The 23,075-nt window shown below is 41.2% G+C and overlaps 1 protein-coding gene across 1 annotated transcript in view; it reads left to right on the top strand.

The window, feature by feature from the left end:
- The window catches only part of Gask1b (golgi associated kinase 1B), a 56,262-nt gene that overhangs the window by 17,037 nt on the left and 16,150 nt on the right, over window positions 1–23,075 (top strand). The window contains exon 3 of the mRNA XM_021158640.2: window positions 5,676–5,890. Within this exon, the coding sequence (XP_021014299.1) occupies window positions 5,676–5,890 (215 nt within the window). The remainder of the gene's footprint in view (window positions 1–5,675; window positions 5,891–23,075) is intronic.

Consider the following 23,075-nt stretch of genomic DNA (forward strand, 5'->3'; position numbering starts at 1 on the left):
ACACAGAGAGACACAGAAAAACAGAGACACACAGTGAGAAAGAGGGACAGACAGAGAAAGACAGAGAGACAGAAAGACAGAGGGACAGACAAAGAAACACAGAGAGACATGGAGACAGAGAGACAGAAAGGGACACAGAGAAAGGGAGAGACAGAGACAGAGAGAGATGGAAAGAAAGGGAGAGACATAGTTGCAGAGAGAGGGAGAGAGAGAAAGAGAGAGAGAGAGAGAGAGAGAGAGAGAGAGAGAGAGAGAGAGAGAGTTGGGGGAGAGGGAGACACAGAGATTGTTTTTAGTACTCTTGGGAATGCTAGGCAAAAGACCTACTAGTGTGCTCAAGCCCCATTCCTGGCTATTTTGAAATAAGGTCTCTTTCAAGAGCTCAGGCTAACTTTTAATCAGTGATATCAACTAGACTACCATGAACTCAAAATGCTCTTGCCTCAATTTCTGTATGTTCAAATCGGGTGGGCACCACATCCAGTCTACTACCTTTGAAAAGATTTATTTTCAAGTTACTTTTATTTATGTGTACTCTTGAATACATATGTGTGTGTGTGACACCTGTGAGCTGGTACCCTTGGAGGCCAGAAGAGATAAGATCCTTGGGAACTGGAGTTGTAAGAGTTTGCGAGCTGCCAGATGTGGGTGACAGGAACTGGACTCTGATTCTCCAAAAGAGCAGCAAGAACTAAATGATTGAGTCATCTTTCCAGCTCATACATTTACACACACACACATACACACACACACACACACACACACACTCTCTCTCCAAATCCTGCTTTTCGAGACACTGGAGAATAATGAATTTAGTAGGACTTAACAAGTTTGCATACCTAGACATTTTGTACAAGGCCTTGGAGAAATATCCATGGACACCTTATTGCTTTTAGCAGTGGGCAATCTGCTGTAGCATAAGGCTTTCTGCTGGCAACTTGTTGATGCTTGTGATGGAGCCCCATGGAATTTATTTCCTGCAATGAAGATGCTCCACCGGTTTTGACTGGCCCATGCTTTGTTTTCAAGGTTCTGTAGAATTGTGTTTTGTGAAAGGCCCGATGCTGAACTCTTACTTCCTTTCAGTCTCATTCACAAGGAGGCTTGGAACGCGGCCCATTCGATAGAAAGGACTTTTGATTCACAGCTCAGAACACTTTTTGCTTATTTTTGTCTGGTGATAAATACGGGCAGACATTCACACTCCACCAGCATGCTTGGCCTGCCCCTATGGTGTAGCAAAACCAGTCAGCCAGAGTTTAAAGTGAAGGGCATTTAATGCATGTAGACAAAGGAGATTGTGTAAAGCATACATCCTTGGTTAATTTTCATCTCCATCTCCCCCCAAAGAATGTCTTCTTTGTGCTGTTGAGTCAAAAATGACTAAAGAGAACATCAAAATTCTGAGGAGATATTCAGACATTGGAAGAGAGGAGTTTTTACTGGCAAGTCTCATTTTTAAGACAGCTGTGTAACCTTTAATTCACACGGACATCACACATCTGTTAAAGGCTGCTTCCCACCACTCTTGACAGTTAGAATTTTATCTCTTTGCCATTAAGATTTCTCCAGAGAGCACAGCACTGTATCATCTTGACAAATCTGAATGGAAGGAGATGAACACTGCTCATTTCAAAAACCCTTCAGGGTGAGTGCGTTTAACCAGGCAGGCTCCTGTTTGCAGAGACTGTTTTCCCATCATCCCTTCCGATCTATCAATGCTCCTTTACTCTTCTTAAAAGCTGTATTTTATATAATGTGGGATTCTCCTCTCAGTGGCACTTACTGTGCTGGGATCTGCGTTTACACCGACAGATATTCTCACCCATTGGGTTAGACACTCTTGGCTCTAATGGGAAGATGAACAGCAAGCGAGGAAAAGCAAGAGGACTGTGCTCCTCCACTCACCAACCAGGGAGCCTCAGATCACTGGCTTTCTCTGTTCTCTGGGAATCCCTTTCCCTGAAAGGCAGGGAAGAATAAGAATGTTTTTATGTTTTGCTGGGGAAACATGGATGGCCATGAAGAATAATTTATTGTACCTATTTGCTGAACCACTTTTGGCAGTTTGAGAAATGATTTATTAGCTATCAGGATAGAAAGTGTATCCAATGAATGTGTGTGTGTATGCCTGTAATCTCAGTATCCATGAAGCAGAGATGGGAGGAAGGAAGAAGATTCAGGTCCAGCTCTGGCTACAGCAGGAAGTCTGCAGCTGGGTGATGGGAAGAAACCATGAGCTGTGGTGCTGCACACTTTTAATCCTAGCATCTGGGAGGCAGGATCAGGTGATCTCTGAGTTTGAGGCCAGCCTGGTCTACACAGCAGATTCCAGGTCAACCTTGGCTATATGGTATGATCATGTTTCAAACCAACCAACCAACCAACCAACCAACCAACCAACCGTCCAACAACAGGAAAAACAACAAAAACCATCAAAGAATTTGATGACTTATCAAAGAGATTGATAAATTCGTGGGCATACAGCTTGTGGCCAAAGATGGCCCAGTACCTATTTTGCTTTCATAAACTGATGTCTGCAATTTTACATGGCTGAAAAATAATAAAAAGGTTGACAATATTCCTGTGACAATTGAAACTCATATGGAATCACACTTTAGTATTTACAAAAAAAAGCTCTGTTGGCTTAGGCATGATCAGTTGTCCCTTTACAGTGTGCCACTGTGCCACTGAGCCAAGCATATAGCTGAATGGCTGTGGTGGAGACCACATGACTGGCACAGCCCCAAATGTTTATACACTGCTATTTGCATAGTATGCAGACCACTGGGCTACATTACTGCAGATTTACTGCATAATTACATCAGTGCTACTCAAATATTTAACTGTAGAATAAACATCCGTACTATAATATTTAATGATACAATTATGAGAATCCACAAATTTCTATTTTTTTCTTTGTGGAATTTTTGCTTCTTTATCCTGTGAAAACTTTATGCTTCCTGAGCGCAAAAAAGTTGGCACCTACTTGTTTATAATTTAGCTTTAGGCTCCAAAACACTACCTGGCATATAGCAGTTGCTCAGTAAGCAACAATGGTTGGGTAAAAGCTTATGTTTTAGAAGACTGTTGGAGGTGCATGTGTAGAAACAGCTGCTATAAAATCATCCTTAATTATGCATTTATGCTAAACACTAGGATGAGGGGGTTTATTTATTTGCTTTAATTTTTCTTCCATTTTATACGGCAACATAAAAATTTTACCTATTAGTTACAGGCATACACTGTTTACAAATGAGGGTAAACCTATCTAACATGCTGGTCTTACAACAGTGTGGTGGCTACAGGTAACAATTATATGTTGAATATGCTCAAAAACCTTGAGGAAGGGAAGTCTGAATGTTTGTACCAGGTAGAGGTGATAAAAGTTTGAGAAAGAAATTTTTCTTTATACACAGTCCTATTTAATAATCATGGAGTCCGTTTATGAAGATACATGATCAGCCCGGTGACATGGAGGAGGAAGAGGCAGGCAGGACTTGTCACTTGTCTAATGTCACTAGACAAGGAAGTCAGATTAGAGAGCAAGAGGTCTGTCTAAGCCTCAGTCATGAGTTAACCATATTCTCTTCCTAAAATTTTAAAGCTATTTATTTATTCAAGTGAGAGTGAAGAGGGCAGGAAAACTTGAGAAAACAAAACAACCATTTGCCGTGGACAGCAGACAATTGGGTTTTTCTTCTCATACGTTCTCATGCAGAGTTTTTCTTTGTTGCCTAAAATGAGGAGACTTCTTTTTATTTAATTTTATAGTAAGGCGTGGATGCTCTTAAATATGTGGAGAGAAGCAAGAAGATTTCTCTGACTTCTGTAGACCACTTCTTACTCCTCCTGGCCCTTGGGGTGTACAGGAAACAGCTTCCTGCCTGTCCTTGTAGTGACTGTCCTGTGGACATGCAATCTCAGGCTTTAGTTACCCTTGAACACTTCCTTGCTCTGAGATGAGAAGTGCTGTTGGTGAGTGGCAGTGTCCAGGATACTGGCTCAGTTGTCCCAAGTGCTTGTCTCAGAAAGTTGCATGGTATTTTCTATTCATTATTTGGCCACACTGGCCCAGCTCGTCTTCCTCATATGATAGACAGATCGTACACAAATTTATTCTTTCTCTTTCTCCTTTTTAAAATCAGCACAGTATTTGGGATATACAAGATTGTCTAGCTCTTCTGTTTTAGAATTGAATTAGGTCTCAGGAGCCTCGATCACTTAGTAAAGAAATGAGAAGAAGAAAGAAACAGTAATTGATGATCTTTTGGGTCAGCTTGAGGGTCTTTCTTTCTCTTAACTGTGTGTCATTGACTGTGATTTACCTACTGTGTATAAACCAAAGACCTTCCAAATGCTCTGCCCGACACTATCAATGAAATGGAGGAGGAGTTTCCTTTGAGACCTGCTGGAATGGGGGCAATTACAATGGTTGAATTAACGTGTTTAAACCGTTGGTGTGCCACCAACTTCCAAATGGGTCCAGCAGCTGTTTCCTGCAGATAAGAGCACTACAAGATTCAAGGAAGGGGGGTTGAGTTTCTAGCTAGGTGAGGAAAGTTGTAGATTTCAAACATCCCAGGCTGTTTCAAAGGGCTTTCCGAAATTCCTGGCATGTCTGGACACTCCCATCAGAATTCCTGAGGGCTCTTCTGTTCAGGCTTGTTCAGAATGAGTTAAGGGGGCTGCCTTCCTAGATGGTTGTAATTGAGTTGTTTTCTTCAAGAGCACTGCGCTGACTTTTGAATTATAAGTAACCCTGGCCATAACCATCTCTGGGACTTTGCTTGGATGAAATGGGGGCTTGCAAATGACAGTTCTGGTTTTAAGCCTGAACTGTTGTTCAATAGGCTCCATCGTGGTCTTTCCTGTTGATGAGGATTCCACAGGGATGTATTATACTTTATTCAGCTGAGCAGTGAAATGGTGTTTCTATCCAGTGACTGAGAGCTAAACAACTTTAGTGACATTTAAAAAAAATCATCTATGCACATGCAGTTGAAGAAGTGACATTTGCTTTAAGACACCTTGTGAGGCTATGTGTGAATGTGTGACCCCTTCCCAAGAGCACTGCTGTGCTCACACTCTTCTATCAGAAGAGAAAAACAGAAACCAAAGCAGTCTTTTTCCTGCTTTCCTTCTTTGGTGACTCCAGAAATTGATGCGAAGCATCCATTTTCTCTTTTGAATTTGGGACTTCTAAAAATTCTCCCCACCCTTGGCATGCTGATGTAGCCTCAGAAAATCAGACAGCTGTTATTACAAACAGAGACCGCTCTGCTCAGACCTTGAATAGACAATTATAAATGTCTGGATTCTTTCCTTTCTTGTGGTGGCTGCTGTTTTAGATGTGGAGTAAAACCACACTAAACCAGAGGATGCTTGAGTAGTACTTAGTAGCCTGTTCTTGCCACATCCATAAATCTTGTTAAATTTTCTTTTACTGTCTACAGTAACTTTCCACTTCATAAGACTTATAACTGACCAGGAGTGCCATTTATATAAAAGTCTTAAAACTTGTGTGAAGACACAGGGACCATGGAATTTGGTTACGAAGTGTCCCACACCCGACAGGTGAGAGAGGTCGTGAATCAGTGAGTGACCTGCCCAAGGACATTTGCTACTCAATGCAGCAGCATGCTGAGTGAACTATTTGCTTTCTGATTCTGTAGATGGCCGACCTCGCCCTATCATTCTCTGGGACTCATCTCTAGCATCTGCAAGCAATGATAGCCATTCCTCTGTTAAGATCACCTGGGGAACTTATCAGCGGTTGCTAAAACAGAAGTGCTGGCTGAATGGCCGGGTTCCCAGACCTGAGTGGGACTGCACTGAAATCCATCACCACGAGTGGTCCAAGATGGCTCTCTTTGATTTTTTGTTACAGGTAAGTTTATCCAATCTCCTGTGGCTTTCTAAGACTGACGTTGTTGTAAGGCCTCAAAGGAAACTTCAGCAACTGGAGGGTCTACGAGGTTGTAGTTTTAAGTTACCATATTGCTAAATTGTTATTGGGAGAGAATTTAGAACTGAAAAGTCTTAGAACATTTATAAAAAACATCCTCCGTTTTTGTTAGTATGTGTGTTTGACTGGAAAGAAGGAAACAGACAGGAGTGGAAACAGATAGAATCCTCCGAGGTTATAAGTCCAGTCTAATGTACATGACCCTCTGTTTCAAAAACAAAACAAAACAAAAAAAAGTAGAGAAAACACTAGCTTAGTCACCGTCTAAGGGATGAACTGTTGACCTAGAGAATGGCCTATGGTGTTAGTGATGCAGAGTTGGTAGTGAAGACTAAGCCAGGGGGCAGGCCATTTAATGGAGCGGAGAGGCAGACAACAGTCACCTGGTATTGTTACCTTGAACAACGTTTGAGTTCAGTTCTGAGGTATAGACAGGTTATGTGTTATGTATGTATTACCTCATTTGTAAGCTTAATCAATACAGGAAGGCTGTGAAGTAAGCCCCCTTTATATTGCGTATAGGGAAACCGAGGCATGGAAAGTATATGTATTTTGACAGCTTCCTTGCAAGCTGACAAATGAGCCCACTGCAGAATGACTAGTGCTAGTAAAGTCAGGAAATCCTTGGGTCTGACACATGTGAACTGCACACGTAGGACAGAGCCACTGGTATCCACTTCACACTTCCTTGCATCTCTAGCTTGCATCTCTAGCTGCATCAAGCGTTCTGGAGAATGCTTCTGATGGTGTGTTTATCTCTGACCTGGATCCCTAACCTCAGAATCTCCAGTCTTCCTATTGGCTGCTAGCAAACCTGACGAATATTTGCCTTAGAAGGATATGCGATTTTAGTATTTTGGTAAGGATGCAAATAACCCCTACAGAGTTAAGATACATTTGTTAACCATGTTAACAAGTGTAACCATTAGTGTCCCACAGGACTTGAAGGACAGCTCCATGACAGAGTGCCTGCCTTCCATGGGTGAAAACCTGAGTATATCCTCACTACTACACAGGCAAAACCAAACAAGACAAAACACAAAACCGAAGAGCAAGCTTGGTGTGCTGTGCAGAAACGCCAATGGAGAACTGTGTTTCAACACAGAATGATCTAGAAGCTTGCAGCTGATAGACATAAAAACTTACCGATAGCAAATAAAAGGCAAATCTCTATCTTGATTATCTTGTGTTAAGTATTTTAAATCTGAAACCCTAAAGTAAATCTCATTCTGACCCAAGCTTCATTGATTATTCAACTAAGGAGAACACACACACACACACACACACACACACACACCCTATGATCATTATATAAAAGTAGTATAAAGTAATTATGCCCACTATCACACTCCAAAGTTTTTTGGCTTTTGTTTCCTTCTGGAAGTGTAATGGTCAGGAAAATATAGTATATGAAATAAAAGGCAGATCCATATCAGAATTGGTGGCAAAATATTAGTTCCAAGTGTTCTGAGGTCAAAAGAGGGAGAACACGTGCCACAGAGTAGTGAAGAGAAAGGATCTGAACAGAAGTTTAGATGTAAACAGAGGAGGCTGTAGAGGAGGCCTGAGCAGGGCATGGGTGGGATGACATTTCTCGGCATTTAATCATCTGAAAGAGGCCATTCAAAACAGAGTCTTTGTTTAAGCAAGTACTGGGCCTTCCTGCTTTGGGGCATAGGAAGTGGCAAAAAGGAAGGACTCTCCTTACACAGAGTATGTGTTGACTGTGTTGCTTTCCTACTGTTCCTTATCCTAACTGTCAGAACAAAGTTCAGCCGATGCAGCTTAGCTTCTGAGAGCACTGGCAGCTTTTACCCATGCGGGGACAGTGTCTGTTGCCTGGAGGATAAACGTGAGCACATGAAAGCATCACTGTGAATTTGAAACGGGCACAAATATTCCATGTAGCTTGAAATAATAATACGGTCAACCTGTAACTCACAGAACACTTCCTTTATGTCTTTGGTTCTAGACACTTTTGTACTGAGCACTAAGTTAGTAATTTAGGAACTAAGGATGTTTGTTATCTATACTTTAGAGATGAGGAAGCTGAAGCAAGAGTAAGTTTGCTGTGAGAGCCACGTGGGTATTGACCAACATCTTGATATCTCTTGATTTGCTTTCTTGTTGGAATCATTCATTGGCTCTTGTCTTAACTCAAGGTTCTGTCCTTTCTCACTTAGGTGCCTCCTTTTAGCCCCTTCCAACTGAATGAACCAAGCTCACTTAAGGCAGAAGTTGGTTATCTGTGGGGTGTGGCTCTCTCTGCTTCTGTGGTCTATGCAGTTGCTTCCTTTGTTTGTGGTTGGAAGGTTTTCCTCCTTGATAATTCATGAGGAAGAAATCTGGGCAAGGATTTACCACAACTTGCTCAAACTGTAATATCAAGTGGAAGCTCCTAACTCTGGTTTAAAAGCTTTATATAAAACTCAAAAATACCATTTATTAATGGTTAATTTAACTAATATTTGCAAAGACAGAGATATGCAGAGATAATCTCTTGTGTGCTTTGTGGAAGCATCACCTATCAATAAAAATCTTATGGCCAATAAGTCAAGGCAGGATTAAAAGGTGGGATATCTGGCACGAAAAGAGAGAGAGAGAGAGAGAGAGAGAGAGAGAGAGAGAGAGAGAGAGAGAGAGAGACTCTGTGAGATAGTCAGAGGGGAAGATTCCCTGCCCTGACTCAGAGGAAGCCAGACACATGAAACTGAGGAGAGCTAACTAACCACATGGCAGACATAGAATAGTATACATGGGTTAAATATGTTGTGAGTTAGTGGGAACAAGCCTAGCTTATGGCCTAGGCATTTTTAAATAAATAATGAGCCTTTGTGTTTTTATTTGGGAACTGGGGCATGAGTGGATAAGCCCACAGTTACATATACATATATACATACACATACACATATGTAAATGACATCTGTTGGGAGAAGTTACAGTTTTCTTTACTTTTCATTATGTCTAACAGTGAGCAGGCGAGAGGCTAATTTCCATTAGATAGTGCATCATTTTACCATTTTATATGTCAGGTCTGATAGGTCCTCCCTCTTCTCCACTGTGCGAAGCAGAAGGCAACGTGATGTTTCTGCCAATCAGATGAAGGGTGATGGGGTCTTATTTGCATATTTCAGTTTTACATTATGTGTGAGACTGAGAATATTATATATTCAGGTATTTTGTTTGATTTCAGTAAATCTCTTGTTTAAACTATTGACATTTTATAACTTTCCTTATTGACAAGAAACTTTGTATATTATGAAAAGGAGCCCTTATTCATGTCTGCAGCAGTCAGCTTTCTGTGATATAAACAAGGAGCTGAGAGAACAACTTATGAAGAGAAAAGACTTATCATGGCCCTCAGCTTTTATCGATTCACTCTGTGATTGGTCAGTCCCACTGCTTTGGGCCTATGATAAGGTGGTAGACTGTAGCAGAAGTGTGTGGTGGAGCAAACCTGCTTCTCTTGTGGACAGTTAATAGAAGAGAGAGAACAGAGGGGGCCAGCCTGCCCCAAACTCATTTATGTTTCCTCAGGAGAGATGAACGAACCTTTGTCACCTGTGATATAGCAAAGAAATGATTTATCCAAATCCAGTTTGGTAAGCCAATGTGTTTACTGAGCTTATAGGTAAAAGGGAGTGGTCATTCACAATGGTGATAAAACCGATACATCACCAAAGAATGCCGCCCCTTTTTGGGTAAAGTCTGTGCAAGCTGCATTATGAAGGTCAGCTCAGTTAAGTGTCACCTCTTATGCATTCTAGTACCTCCCAAGATCAGGTGAAGCCTGGGGACACAGGTAGGTTATGACAGTGTTGTTTGTCTTCCTAGGGAGACATGAACAAATTCTGTTCACTCTATTTAGGGCATCAGCGACAGATTGAAGAATCAATTCACCCATCTGACTTTACAAAGCAGTGAGTTCCCTGGGGTTACTACAGATGCATAGATGAAATGTTAAAGAAACACGTGTGACTCAAAAGCATTTGCATCACTGAAAAGCCCAGCCCAGCATGGGTTAGGACTAATGGAAGCTGCGTGCTTGGAGCTCTCTGTGGGACTTGTAGGCAGTTCCATCCACAAGAGTCTCTTCTTTCTCTAGAGACTGTTTACTGTTTACATGACCTCTGGGAGAGGCCTTGTGACTCCTATCCCGAGTCTCTTGGGTCTCTTTAGCTTCCCCATCCTTTCCCACTCCCCACAGGAGTGACTGTTACAATTCAGAGGACATATTTGCCTAATAATGTGCTCCTTCATTTCCTTCAGCTCTCACACACTTTCTTTCACATTCCACGGTATTCCCTGGGTTTTGGTGGGGGTGATATAGACATGTTGGAATTTTCTTCTATTTATGGCTGAACATTGAGTCCTTATGCACAGAAAGAGTCACTTGTTTGCAGCAGGTAGACCAGGCATGAGTCATCATATCTATCACTCATAGCAACAAAAGAAGTTTCCCTCCTGGGTCAAACCTGATAGCAGCAGTAATCTGTGGGTATAAACACAAATACGTAGAAGGCAATTTGACAGGCGTGCTATATCCTTGAACTAAACAACAGCACAGGGGCCTATCAGCTTTCCAGACATAGATCTTTGCCTTAGTTTGTTACCAACGTGAGTTCTCTTTACATAAATCAAATCGGAGAGCAGCTGATTGAACCTTTAACAGTTATGCAACATTTTGCATGACATGAGGGTAGTGTAGTATGTAGAGTCCATATATGAGCAGGGGTTCTAATGGCAGTTCACTCTGAATCACTTACATAGGACTTCCCAGAACTAGAGAGCCAGGCAATATGGGGGGGGGGCATCTGTCTTATTTCCAGCTTGAATTTTCAAAATGTGAAAGTCTTCATCAGCAGGGTCTTACTCCCCAGGAATCTTCTCTGAAGGGAGACTGCAGAACATTTTTTATAGGATGGGAACAGAAAGCAAGTGGGTTTGGGGGTGGACTGTTGAATTGACCGATCACATTTTGACACAAGGGATTAAGCAAGGAAGTTGATGACTGGACCGTATCCAGGTCACCTGATTTCAGGGTCTTTGAGTCAGCTGTTGCAGTCAGGTTCCCTCCTGGACTCTGTTCTGGAATTTTAGAATGATAAGGGAACAAAGAGCAAGTTGCACTTAGTCAATTAAGTCAAGACAAACAACACTTTTGTGATGTGTGTACCTTAGTTTAGATAACGGATAACAGTATCTCCCCTCTTTACTTCCTCTACTGGTTAACAGACAAACATGAAACATCTGAAGAAGCAAGATAGGAGCTGGGTTCCCGGACTTGGGAATACAAACTCAGTTTTGATCCTATCAGCAAGGTGGAATTCATTCCTGAGATGGCTGAATTTAGGAAACTACCTCCTGACACCTAGCCAACAGTTTTTGTGTCTAAGCCATACTTATATGTAACTGCCAAATTCTCATAGCTTCATATCCTGCAGAGTCTCAGCTGACTAATTTTTTTTATGGTCTGTGGGCTTGTCTATGAGGGATTTTCTTGACCATTAATGGATGTGAGGTGGTTCTGAGCTAAGAAAAGTAGTCAAGTATAAGCCTGAGAGTAAGCCACAGGGCGAGCCGGCAAACAGATTTCTCTGTAGTTCTTGCAGTGAGTTACTGCCTTGACTTTTCCCAGTGATGGCCTGTAACTGGGAAAGGTAAGATGATACATAACCTTTCCTCAACTAAGTTGCTTTTGGTCAGAGTGTCTATCATAGCAACCGAGAATTGGAATAGTAACTTATTCCTGGCACCAAGGTTTTAATTTAATAACCTATGGATTCTGAGTGGCCTTTCCCACTCAGAATCTCCAACATCTGTTTTCACTTTTCTTTTAGATGTGTCTTCAAATTTGTAACATATTCAAGACACTCAAGGGCATTATGCAATGAAACCTTTTTATAGAGGGCAAGATGTCTTAAGGCTTGCCACTGTCTACTTTGAGCAAGTGCCAATTGGTCTTTGGATTTAGCAGCTAGACTTATACTTTTCAAAAGTAGGGAGATCCTTTAGGAAAGCATTAAAAGATCTTACAACTTGAATCAATTGTTTTATAAAAAGAGTAAAGTTGAGTAGAGCAGAATGAATGGTAGACACATGGCCATATTTAGCCTTCTTTAATCCACGCATTCTTCATAAGCTGTCTTGCTTCCTCATCTGGGGCACTGCCGTGTGGCCGCTGTACATCTCTCCATGTTCAGTGGTTTCCACTGGGCTGCTGTGCACTGCTTGGCTCACCTGGGTTATGGCTGCACTCTCACCTGCTGCTCAAGGCAGGGCCATGGCTGTTATCAATCTGTCGTCTATATTTGCTGCTGCTGAAGGAATCGTAGGCTGGGTTGTAGACTTAGTTAGGGTTTCTCTTGCTGTGAAGAGACACTGTGACCAAGGCAATTCTTATAAAGGACAACATTTAATTGAAGCTGGATTACATATTCAGAGGTTCAGTCCATTATCATAAAGGCAGGAAGCATGGCAGCATCCAGGCAGGCATGGCACTGGAGTAGCTGAGAGTTCTACATCTAGTTCTAAAGGAAGCCAAAAGCAGGCTGGCTTCCAAGCAGCTCGGAGGAAGGTTTCAAAGCCTACCCCTTCAGTGGCACACTTCCTCCAACAAGGCCACACCCCCTAATAGTCCCACTCCCTGTGCCAAACATATTCAAACCACCATAGTGCTACAATTTCCACCCTCAGTATAATTTCTCATGGGGAGAAATGTTCTCAGAATGCACAGGGAGGCAATAATTGCCTACTTCTAAGACAATCTCTTTTGACTTTATCACTCTGTCTTCCATTCTGCCTCTCATGCCTTTGGTGAACTGCTGCTTTGGCCTTAAAGCTTTCCTAAGGTTCCCTCCACAGCATGTGGCTTCTGTTAAAATTTACCTGAGGAACTCTGGCTTTTCACAAATCTCATCACTTCGGATATTGGTTGTCCTGGAGACGCCCTTTTGTGTAATTCCCAGTTTAAATTTTAAGTCATTCAGATCTACTAGAGCGTCTTCTACTTCATCAAGATTGTGCCTCACCCGTGGCTCAGTAAAGTAGCAAAACCCCTTGGGAATTAATTTCTTTCTTAGCTCTTCAGCAAACCCAAACCCATTAGGCTTGTCAAAGAAGCACTGAATGTCGTCTCTCTCACTCCCGGTTTCCCTAGTAACAATATTATTCCTGTCTTGTCTTCTAGTCCCTGATATTCATGGGGACCCATCTAGCTATAACCACGTGTTCGAGCCAGTTCACTGTGGACACATTCACTGTATTGTCTCAAGGATGTGTGAGTAGTGACTCAGTGTCCTCATACCTTTGGCCCCCAGACTGGTGCCATTCATTCTCATATCCCATGACCTCATAAGCCTTATAAGCCAGGTTATGAGGGCTTCTTTTATTTCTTGTTTAAATGATGCTTTTCACAACTCGAGCATTGCAGATACAGAATTTCCTCATAGTTGCAGTTTCTTGTATAATTCCTTAGTAATGCTCCCTCCTGTGTGCATGCTAAGTCGGGATTTTCCTCTTCCTCTGTATTAAAAGTTAGCCTGATATTGAGGGACATCATACATCACTTCTCCCTTGCTCTCTCCCTCCACATTGATTGATTCTACTTTGGAGGTGAGGTTTTTAGATCTCAGGAATAGGTGTTTAACAAGCTACTCATTTTTATTCTCTTTCTTTTTGTGTCTGTAAGAAATGGCAAGGTAACACTTCTTTCTCATCCTCCATTTTTTTTCATATTGTCTTCCAAGTTGGAGGCTAATTTAAAGGACAACACAAACAAATCCTTTTCTTATAAGTCTTTCTTTGACTGGGCAGATTGCTAAGCCTCAATTGCATGTTCTATTGCCTCACCCCAAGACCATGGAACACCACAACCGCTTATCCAAAACCATATGTGCGCCTTTCAGAGACTGTGATATATTCTCTAGTCCATCCGTCAACTTGGGTTTCTGCTTGTATTCACACAGTACATATGTCTCAGTCTTGGAGGCACACCCCTCTGTGCCACATAGAAAAAGAGAATCACCTTGAGTTCCCCTCAAGGGTGCTCTACCCTCATATGGCTCAGTCTTGGCTGTGGTTGAGGAGCTAGTCCCTAGTATGTGGTGGGAGAAAAGGGCCTGTGGTGAAGGTTGCAAGTGGATGACACACGTAACACTGAGCATGGACTTAGGGTTATAATTGGGAGCTGGGAACACTAGGTACAAGACACAGAGAAACTTGCTGTGGGGTGTGAGTCGGCCAAGTGGACCAGATAAAAGGAAGAAAAAGGCTCTTGGCCAGCTATAACGAGCTGATGCCCACTTCCTGAAGCTTTTGAGAAACAAAGGTAAGCCTCTATTGCCTGTTCACATCCTCTTGCTTTGAAATGCAGCTAACCTAAACTGAAACTGAGCATGGCTTCTCTCATAAGAGCCTTCCACCTAAGAGACTGCTCCAGCTGATCCCGTTGACAAGTGGTTGAATATAAAGTTGTGACAGAGTTAACTCGGCTGTGATAAAGCTCCAAGTTGATCATGTAGATGTGAGAACAAAGAGAACTTACTACATTAACAGTATATGAGACATTGCAATGTTAGAGGTACCAACAGCAGCCAGTGATTAAGTTAGCAGTCAAATTAGTATCTGTCAGTGAAATTCAGAGATCTCAGAGAGGGGCTCTAACCACACCTAGCTGGATCGTTTAGTACATGTTTAGATCATTTTTAGGCTCATTATCACCTCCATGGTTGACAAAGAAAACTTGTAGAGTATGTGGATGCTTTATTGAGTTGAACCAATATAGCCCAGAGACCCAATCAATCTCACTGTAATTATCTTGTCATTAGTCCAGTTTTTACCATACTCCTATAAAAACCCCAGACAAGGAAGGTTTTTGACATCTTTTCTTCTCTTGGAAATCCCTCCCACTCTTGAGAGTTTCTCTCACTATTCCTAAATTTCTCATTTTTTTTCCCCTGTAATTCCAAATAAAGCTTGATTCTGCTTTGCATGTTCCTATAGGAGTTCATATTTTAAACTCTCGTAGTGACTGTGAGAAAATAAATGTGAACACTGTCTCAGAGTGTCTAACACCTAGGTCCTTGGATTATGCATAACTGTGGTGTTAAAGATTCCATTGTTCTAAACACCTTCTATCAGATACATGTGTGACTTCTCCTTCAGCAAGGTTCATGCAGTTGCCACTATAGCAAGGTAGTAGATCACCCACATGGGAAAAATATAGCCTGTTAGATTACTCTTGTGGATGCTTCACCTACAGATGGATGAGCCTCAAGTACATGTCTTATCACCCATATTAACCACTGCACAAATGCTTATCCCAACTCTTCTCTCATCTTGTGGGACGCTGGGTGCCAGCTATCTTGTGTGGCTTTTGCCAGAGAAATGAGAACAAATGTCCATGTATCTTAGGTCGGCCATTAGTAACAGACGAAAGAAATGACTCCATCCAGTTCTAGCTTGCCAAATCAATTAATTTATTGGAGTTGCTTGTAGAAACATGGCCAATCCAAAGGCAGCTGGACCACCAAAAAGTTCACACTCACATGGATGACGGGCTCATGAAAGCAGCATCACTGGAACCCAGTGGCCAACTTGAAGGCAACAAAGAGTGTCCTCATTCTCCAGCCATTGTTTACTGCTCACACTCCCTGGGAAGGTGCTTTGTAGGTCTTGTACTTAACTGTAAGTTTCATGAACTTCCTTTGCTTAGTAGGTCTCATTAGCTTCCTGAGTCTTTGTCTTCTTTCCAGGAGGGAATGTTTCACAATGATTCAATTAGAAGAAAATGGTTTCACAAAAGTCTGGAATCCCAAGCCAAGATACTCTTTCTCCCTGTTACTAAGGAGTGTAAATAGGCCCATTGCTAACACCAGAGACTGAGCTATCATGGTGCTGTTTTGCTTATTTCATTATCATGACTAAGAGGCCAAAGTTATTTCATCACCACAATGTTTTGCCTGGAGGGAAAAGCTATGCTAGACTATTACAGTGAGTTGATGCCTTGCCTTTAAACCTGATATACATCAGGTTTCATTACTTCTCAATAGCACATCACTGGGACTAATCTTTCTTTGAGTGGGCCTTTAAGAGATGTTCTAGATCTAAATTACTGTAGTATTTTCTTTATGATTCTTCTAATACCAAAGGGGCAGTTTTACATTTTGTGTAAGGTCATTTATAATTGATTCTTTCACTTTTTGTATTTAGCATCATAAATTCTTGACAGAAATTGGGGTGTATGAAAAAAAGTCTACATAAACAGACCCATTTCTTGAGTGTCATTTTAGTTAATATTTTTGTATAAATGTTTTCTATTCAATAGCATAGAGGTTGGTTTCTAATCAGAAATATGCCTTATAAAAGTGGTGCTTGGGATGCAGAGAGTGGATTTTGTGAGCATTTTTAGACAAGTTATGCCTGGAGCAAGCTATAGTCACTTGCTCGGTGATGCTGGAGCAAGGGCCAGGGAACACAGAATGGTTGTTATTCTCTGCATACAGTGCTCATTTGTTTCACCCAATTAACAAACACATAATTCAGAAAGGCTGAACCGTATTACTGACTCTGTAAAGTGCAAAAGAGCCACAAGCTATCTTTTCTTCTCTAAGTATGGGGTTATGAACTGCACAGATCAAAATTTATCACCATAGGGATGACAAAACAAAGAATTCTAGAAAATGCTTTGTGTTTCCTTGCCCCAATTTCTTTCAAAAAATTAGATTAAAATAACAGGACTGACTTCAGCACACAAGAACCATGTTTCCTGAACTAGAAGCCTCTACTGTAGTACTGGAAACTGAGAATGAATTAGTCTGCAGAATTTGGATGTTAAGTCATTTCTTAGCCTTGAGAAATTACTTAAGCTTTTCTCTTCTTGGCTTCTCCATCTGTAAAATAGGGCACTCACACCACATAGAGGGCTAATGAAAGAACGTATTACTTCTATACATACCTTTGTGTAATTAGAATGATGCTTGATACATATTCAGTAAATATTACATTAGTTATGAAAATTAAATACTTAGAAATTCAAAGATGTACATAGGAGGTAAGCAAACCAATCTCCCTATTATTTTAGTCATTAAATTGTGAGTCATTTGCAGATTTTAATTTATTGAATGCTCATGGACTGCTATACATCCCTTCTAGGTCTTTTCTTATTATGACTTAATTCTTTTGGACAACTCTGTCTTTTCTTATAAACTGTGAATTTCTCAAGGGCAAGTTTTTGGTCTAATTTGACTTGTAACTTTTCGGTTATCAGCCAAACGTTTAGAAATGCTGCAGCTCTTAGGGCACTGCTTTCTGGTTAAGGAAAACTACCTCGTCATGTCAAAATAATAAATCTGAAGTGTCAAATCAGGATTGTTACAAGTGAAAAAAAACTGCCTGTAACCCAGAAATGAAGTAATGTTATTAAAGAAAGGAATTAGAAAAAAAAATAAATGGAAGACTCTAATGAATAGAAAATGTTTGACATCTTTTTATTGTTTGATGGAAATATTTTCTCAGTCTATTTGTTGAATGAGAAATTAATGAATGTTTACATTAAGGGGATGGTAGATGTGTATTCAGAAATATTCGCTTTTGCTATTACCAAAACATTATAACATTTCTTTCCACTTAGACTTTTTCCAATTCTTTTTTGTTCCAGACATAGAGAGGGTTTAATGTTGTACATAAAAAAAATTGAAAGAGATGATATCCTGCCTCCAGAGTTACCCTATTTAATATGAGAGAAAGATAACCATAGTAGAATATATCAGGCACCACAGTTAAGTCTTAAATCCTATGGAAAGAAACAGGAAGTCATAAATTATTCTCAAATGGTTGGCTCAAGAATGAAGTTAGGGAGTTTGGCATTTAATCCTGAAAAGCAGGACTCCATAGGAAGAGATTTTAATGAAGAAGAAACTTAACCGAGAGCTCAAAGTGTGGAAAAGTAACTTGAATGGGAAAATGGTGCCTGAAGACACTTCCTGTTTTCCAAATGTAGTTTTTGCGTAGATGGCTGTGAGTAATGAGCCCATGGTGATAAACTCAACAATTAGCCACATTTTCCCTTGTCTTGAGAGCTGTCTCCTCCAGTTACCTTTGTCCCCCTTTTCGTCTGGTGCCTAAGGAATTTGCTCTGGGATGACTTCTATAGAATTCCCCTTGCTTTGATCTTTGTAGTTTGAAAGTCAAAATTCCAACCATCTTGTGTGTGTGTGTGTGTGTGTGTGTGTGTGTGTGTGTGTGTGTGTAAACACATATGCATATCTGTATGTGGGTATGTATGCTCTCATATGTGGAGGTGTTTTCAGGTGCTGAGCTTTTCTTGCCTCTCCCTGCCAGCACTGGAATTACAAGTGTGTGACATCTTGACTTTCCATGCTTGCTCTGGTCCTCATGTTGTATAAACACTTTACCCAGTGAGTCTTTTTTCCAATTTTCACCCTCAGCCACCTTATATTTAAGGGAGAACTTATTACCTTTTACAAAACAAAGTTGTATTTGCTTTGACCATTCTCTGCCAGGCAAAGAATGATTCTGCTTATGGCCCCTTGATAGATCATAAAGGACTCTGGAGCATTCTCTTGTCTCCCGCTTTCTCAGAGACCAAGGCTCTCACTTGCAAACATCAGCAGCCAGTAAGAAAGACCTGTCACTGGTGGGCATTCTGGTGGCAGAAGGTAGAGTAGCCTAGGGTTCCAGACATCGAGACTTAGCACAGTTTGCCTTAGCTTTTGTTGCTTTTCAATTGGAGCATTAGCAATCTAAATGACCTCTGGCCATGCATATATTGGCAAGTTCAAACAAATGGTGCAGTTTCTCATTTGCTTGATCACAAATAGTGAGGGATGATGGCCTCAAATAATGTCTTAGGAAAAAGTAGCAAAGGAAGTCTGGGATTAGCTTCACATAGTGGTTAGCTAGCATGATGAATTGCCTTGGACCTAAAAGTGGAATGAGGAACAAAGAGGCTGCAGAGCTATATATTTCTCCTTCTTATTGTTTGTTGATATAGCATCCCAATTCTCTTATGGGGAGTATGAAATAATCAGAATGGTTTCCTTGGCTACAGGTCCCTTACTTAGGGAAAGGACCTATGCTTTCTAAACATTAAAAATGACCAAGGTTCACAGATGTGTCATGTATTCTCCAGGACCTGTGCCTTACTGAAGAGCAATGACTTCTGGGGAATAGAGAACCATCATTTTTGTTGTGATCATAAAAAGAGAAAGAGCTGTAAGAATATGTTCTGGCAGGGTGTGGGGGAAAGGGGTGCCTCAGGAGGTCCATGCCAAGGCAGGGATCCCTTGCCCTGAGGTGGTCCCTCACCTCAGACACACACCGGTATAGTACCGAATAGAGTTCAGTTAGGGCATGGGGAGGGGAGTTAAGAGAGTAGCCAAGGCAGAGAAAGGCAGAGAGGAGAGAGTAGAGAAGCAGAGGCTGGCCATGGCCAGGTGGAGAGAGGGGGGAAGGGAATGGGGAGAGAGGGGGAACACAGAGGCAGGAGGCAAGGGAGAGAAGCAGGAGTAAGAGAGAGAGAGAGATAGGGGCAAGTAACCCCTTAACTGTGGGGCAGAGCATACCTGGCTGTTGCCAGGTAACTGTGGGGTGCGGGGGTGGGGGGTGGGGATCCAGACAGAATACCACCATTTATTTTTCTTTTGAGAGTGTGGCAATTGGTAGGTCTCTGCTGCTCCAGTGGATGATCAAACCTCCATGCTCATATTAGCAGTACTCACTGTACTTAGTGGGTCATCAGCAAACAAAGGAGATATGAAGTTTAAGGAGGACATGTTGGAGGCCATGTGGGGGAAGTGGGAGTGGGAGATGGGGGTGGATATGATCTTGTTTCATTATACACATGAATGACATTTTTTAGAGAAAAAGAAACATTATTTTAAAAAACTGACCAAGGTCAAACTTCATAGGGAGAGACATGCCAAACACTGGCATTTATTATGGTTATTTTAGATTTATAATACTGTCTCATTTCATCAGTGAAATTCGAGAGAAATTATTTTAGCATGATCGATGCTTCTTAGTACACTTAATGGGTGTGCTTAGGAAGATAATGATGTTATCTTATTTAAGAATTCTTCCCAAGATCTCCCTTTCTTTTAAACTTATCTTATGAAATTGAAATTTCATTGTAATATCTAGTACTGTTTCTAAAAACTGGGTGGATTGCCCAGAAACCTTGGTGTTTATGGAGCACCAATATGTGTTTCATGATTTTTAGTATTTAGGAAAGTAGAGAAATTGAAAATGTTGTAAAAGAAAGACTACTTAGAAGATTGCTTAAAAGAACATGTAACTGGGTTTTTCGGCATTAGATGAAATGGATAAACCATGTAAGAATTATTGCTATTAAGGGAGGTTTGGGGCTATTTTATGTTAGTTCTAACAAGATTTGACTTCATTTGTTTTTTCTTTTTGAGCCAAGTCTTGCTAGGTACCCATGATGGCCTGAGCCCTTCAGTCTGGTCACCTCAGCCTCCTGAGTGGGACTACAGGTGTCTCATTACACCCAGCTAAATAATTCCCTCGATTCCTCCATTACAGCGCATCTAATTCATGACACTTGTCTTATAAGTAAATCACACAATCAACTAGGCATTATTGTTATGCATTCCTAGTTACAGAATTTGCTTTCAATAGCAGCCAGTCCCTCAGGTTCTCACACTGCTTGGGGGTATTTTTATGAACTCACCACTAGTGACTTCCTCTCTTGACCTACCTGTTTTTCTTTATTACACAACTGGGTTAAATCTGGAGCTTTCTACATTCCAAGTCATCTTTTTTAGCCTTCCTTTGCTTAGAGCTTCACAGTCGAGCAAGAGCGAATTTTGACAGCTCTTCAAGATGATTCCCATCCGCCTATCTATCTCTCCTTCCTGTCAACGCACCTTAATCAGACTCTCTCTCGATGAGTCAGATGCCATCGAGGGCTCCCAACTGATCTTCTTGTCTTTCTCAGCTGCCATTTACTGGGCGAACCGTCACTGAATTGACCTCTCAGGAAACTAAAATAATCCGTAAGGACTTCCATTTGATTGGGCAGTGAAGTTTAAATGCCCGAGGGCTTTCAGAGTTATTATGGAAGCCAGAGTTATAGCTGAGTGTTGCAGGGCATGATGAGCATGTGTGAGGCCCGAACATCTATCCTTAGGACTAAAGGGAATAAAGACATAAGGTGATTAAATGATTTAAAAAAGTTATAAAAAATATACACGTAGGTAAGGCATTATAATGAACCTCTGAGTATCTGCTCACAATTTCCAGCTCATGACAGCCTTGTTCCTTCTTTAATGTTACCCATTTCCTATGCCCTATATTAATTTGAAGGAAGTCCTGGACATTGTATTACTTAATTTGTATGTATTTCCGCACACACACATTTGTATGTATTTCCCAACAAAGCAAGACATAACAGTTCCTCTTTCAGAATGATCTTGTCAATCTTTTTGCATATTCGCTTTCAGTCTTCTCTCTGAAGACTTGACTCCTGTCCCCTTCCTCACGTCCCATTCTTGTATTTTCTCCCAGATGTGATCCCTTGCATAAAACCAACACGGGCTTTTTAGCTAGCTGGAAACCCCTCTACACGAATGCATCCATGAGTTCATATGTAGTGAGTGGATCTGTGTGCATTTTTAAAGGTGGCCCACGCACATTCAAGTGACTACATTCCTCTGCATCTTCCTTCTTCCATACCTTTAACAACTAAGGAAGGACAGGGGGAGGCTGAAGGTGAATAACAGAGAGGCTATGTTCCTGAGAACAGATCAAGGGCAAGGCATTAACTGGACGGTAGTGGTGCTTGCCTTTAACCATTTGGTTCAGCATTTGGAGGCAGAGGCAGACAGATCTCTGAGTTTGATGGGAGCTTGGTTTACAGATGGAGTTCTGGAACAGCTAGGGCTAAATAGAGAAACTGTCTCGAAAAACAAACAAGCAACCAAAAACAAAACAAAACAAAACAAAAAACCCAACAACATCCCCCCAACCCCCTCCAAAACAAAACAAACCAACAAAACAAAAAACAACAAAGAACAAGACATTAACAAGCTTGAAACCATATTATTTTTATTTTTATTATATTTTTTATGTGTATGAGTGTTTGCTTACACATGCATGTCTGGAGCCCATGGAGACTGGAAAAGGGGTGTCATTTCTCCGGGAGAACTTGAGTTATAGAGGGAACTACCACATCAGTGCTGAGATTCGAATCTTAGAATCTGGGTTCTCTGCAAGAACAGCTCTTAACTACTGAGCCATCTCTTTGGTCCTGAAATCAGATCATGATGTGACAGATACTAAGAGCATGCATTAGTTGCTTATGAATTTTAACAATATAAGGAAGCTTTGATTTGCTTTTGAGGTATTTGATTTGAATAGGGTTTGTGTGTGTGTATGTGTGTGGTGTGTTTGTGTGTTTGTATGTTTAATCAGCTATTCTGTTCTTGTTAGTGTATTTCAGCACTCCTCATGTTACTTTATAAACAAAATCAGGAATTACAGACATCTAGCAAACCATGGGAGGGTTTTGATGAAAGCCAATGCATCTCTATTGCGAGATTTCCATAATTTCTAGTTGGCCTCAGTTATCATTTGAGGTTTGAGGGCTTGCCTCTTGTCCCTGACAAAATACCTTTCCTGTTTCTCAGTAGTTTCACCCCAGCTGTTTTCGTGTTTCTTCCTCTCATCTGCTTCCTCTTTACCCATTCATTGATACATCTTCTTCAGCAGGACAGCACTTTTAGATTTCACACCTCAAACTGTGTTCATTGGCAGAGGCTGACATGGTTTCTTCTGAGAATTAGGTCTTCTGGAGACCTTGAGAAGGGAGGGAGGAGACAGTGGGTCTCTAGTTCAAGAGACAAATGCTTTCCATTTTTATGGGCCTTAAATGGAAAACACTGCTGGGGCTAAAGTGTTCTTCAAGAATATAACAAGAAGGGAAAGCAAATATGTGTGCACTGAGCTATGATGATAATCCGTTCTACTAGAGACATTCTCTCACTTCACATCATGTAAGATATTTAATTTATGCTGGCAATGAGAGGGGGAGGGGGAAGGGAGGGGAGGAGGAGGAGGGGGAGGG

This window comes from Mus caroli, chromosome 3, assembly GCF_900094665.2.
Source record: "Mus caroli chromosome 3, CAROLI_EIJ_v1.1, whole genome shotgun sequence".
In the NCBI taxonomy this organism is placed as follows: Eukaryota; Metazoa; Chordata; class Mammalia; order Rodentia; family Muridae; genus Mus; species Mus caroli.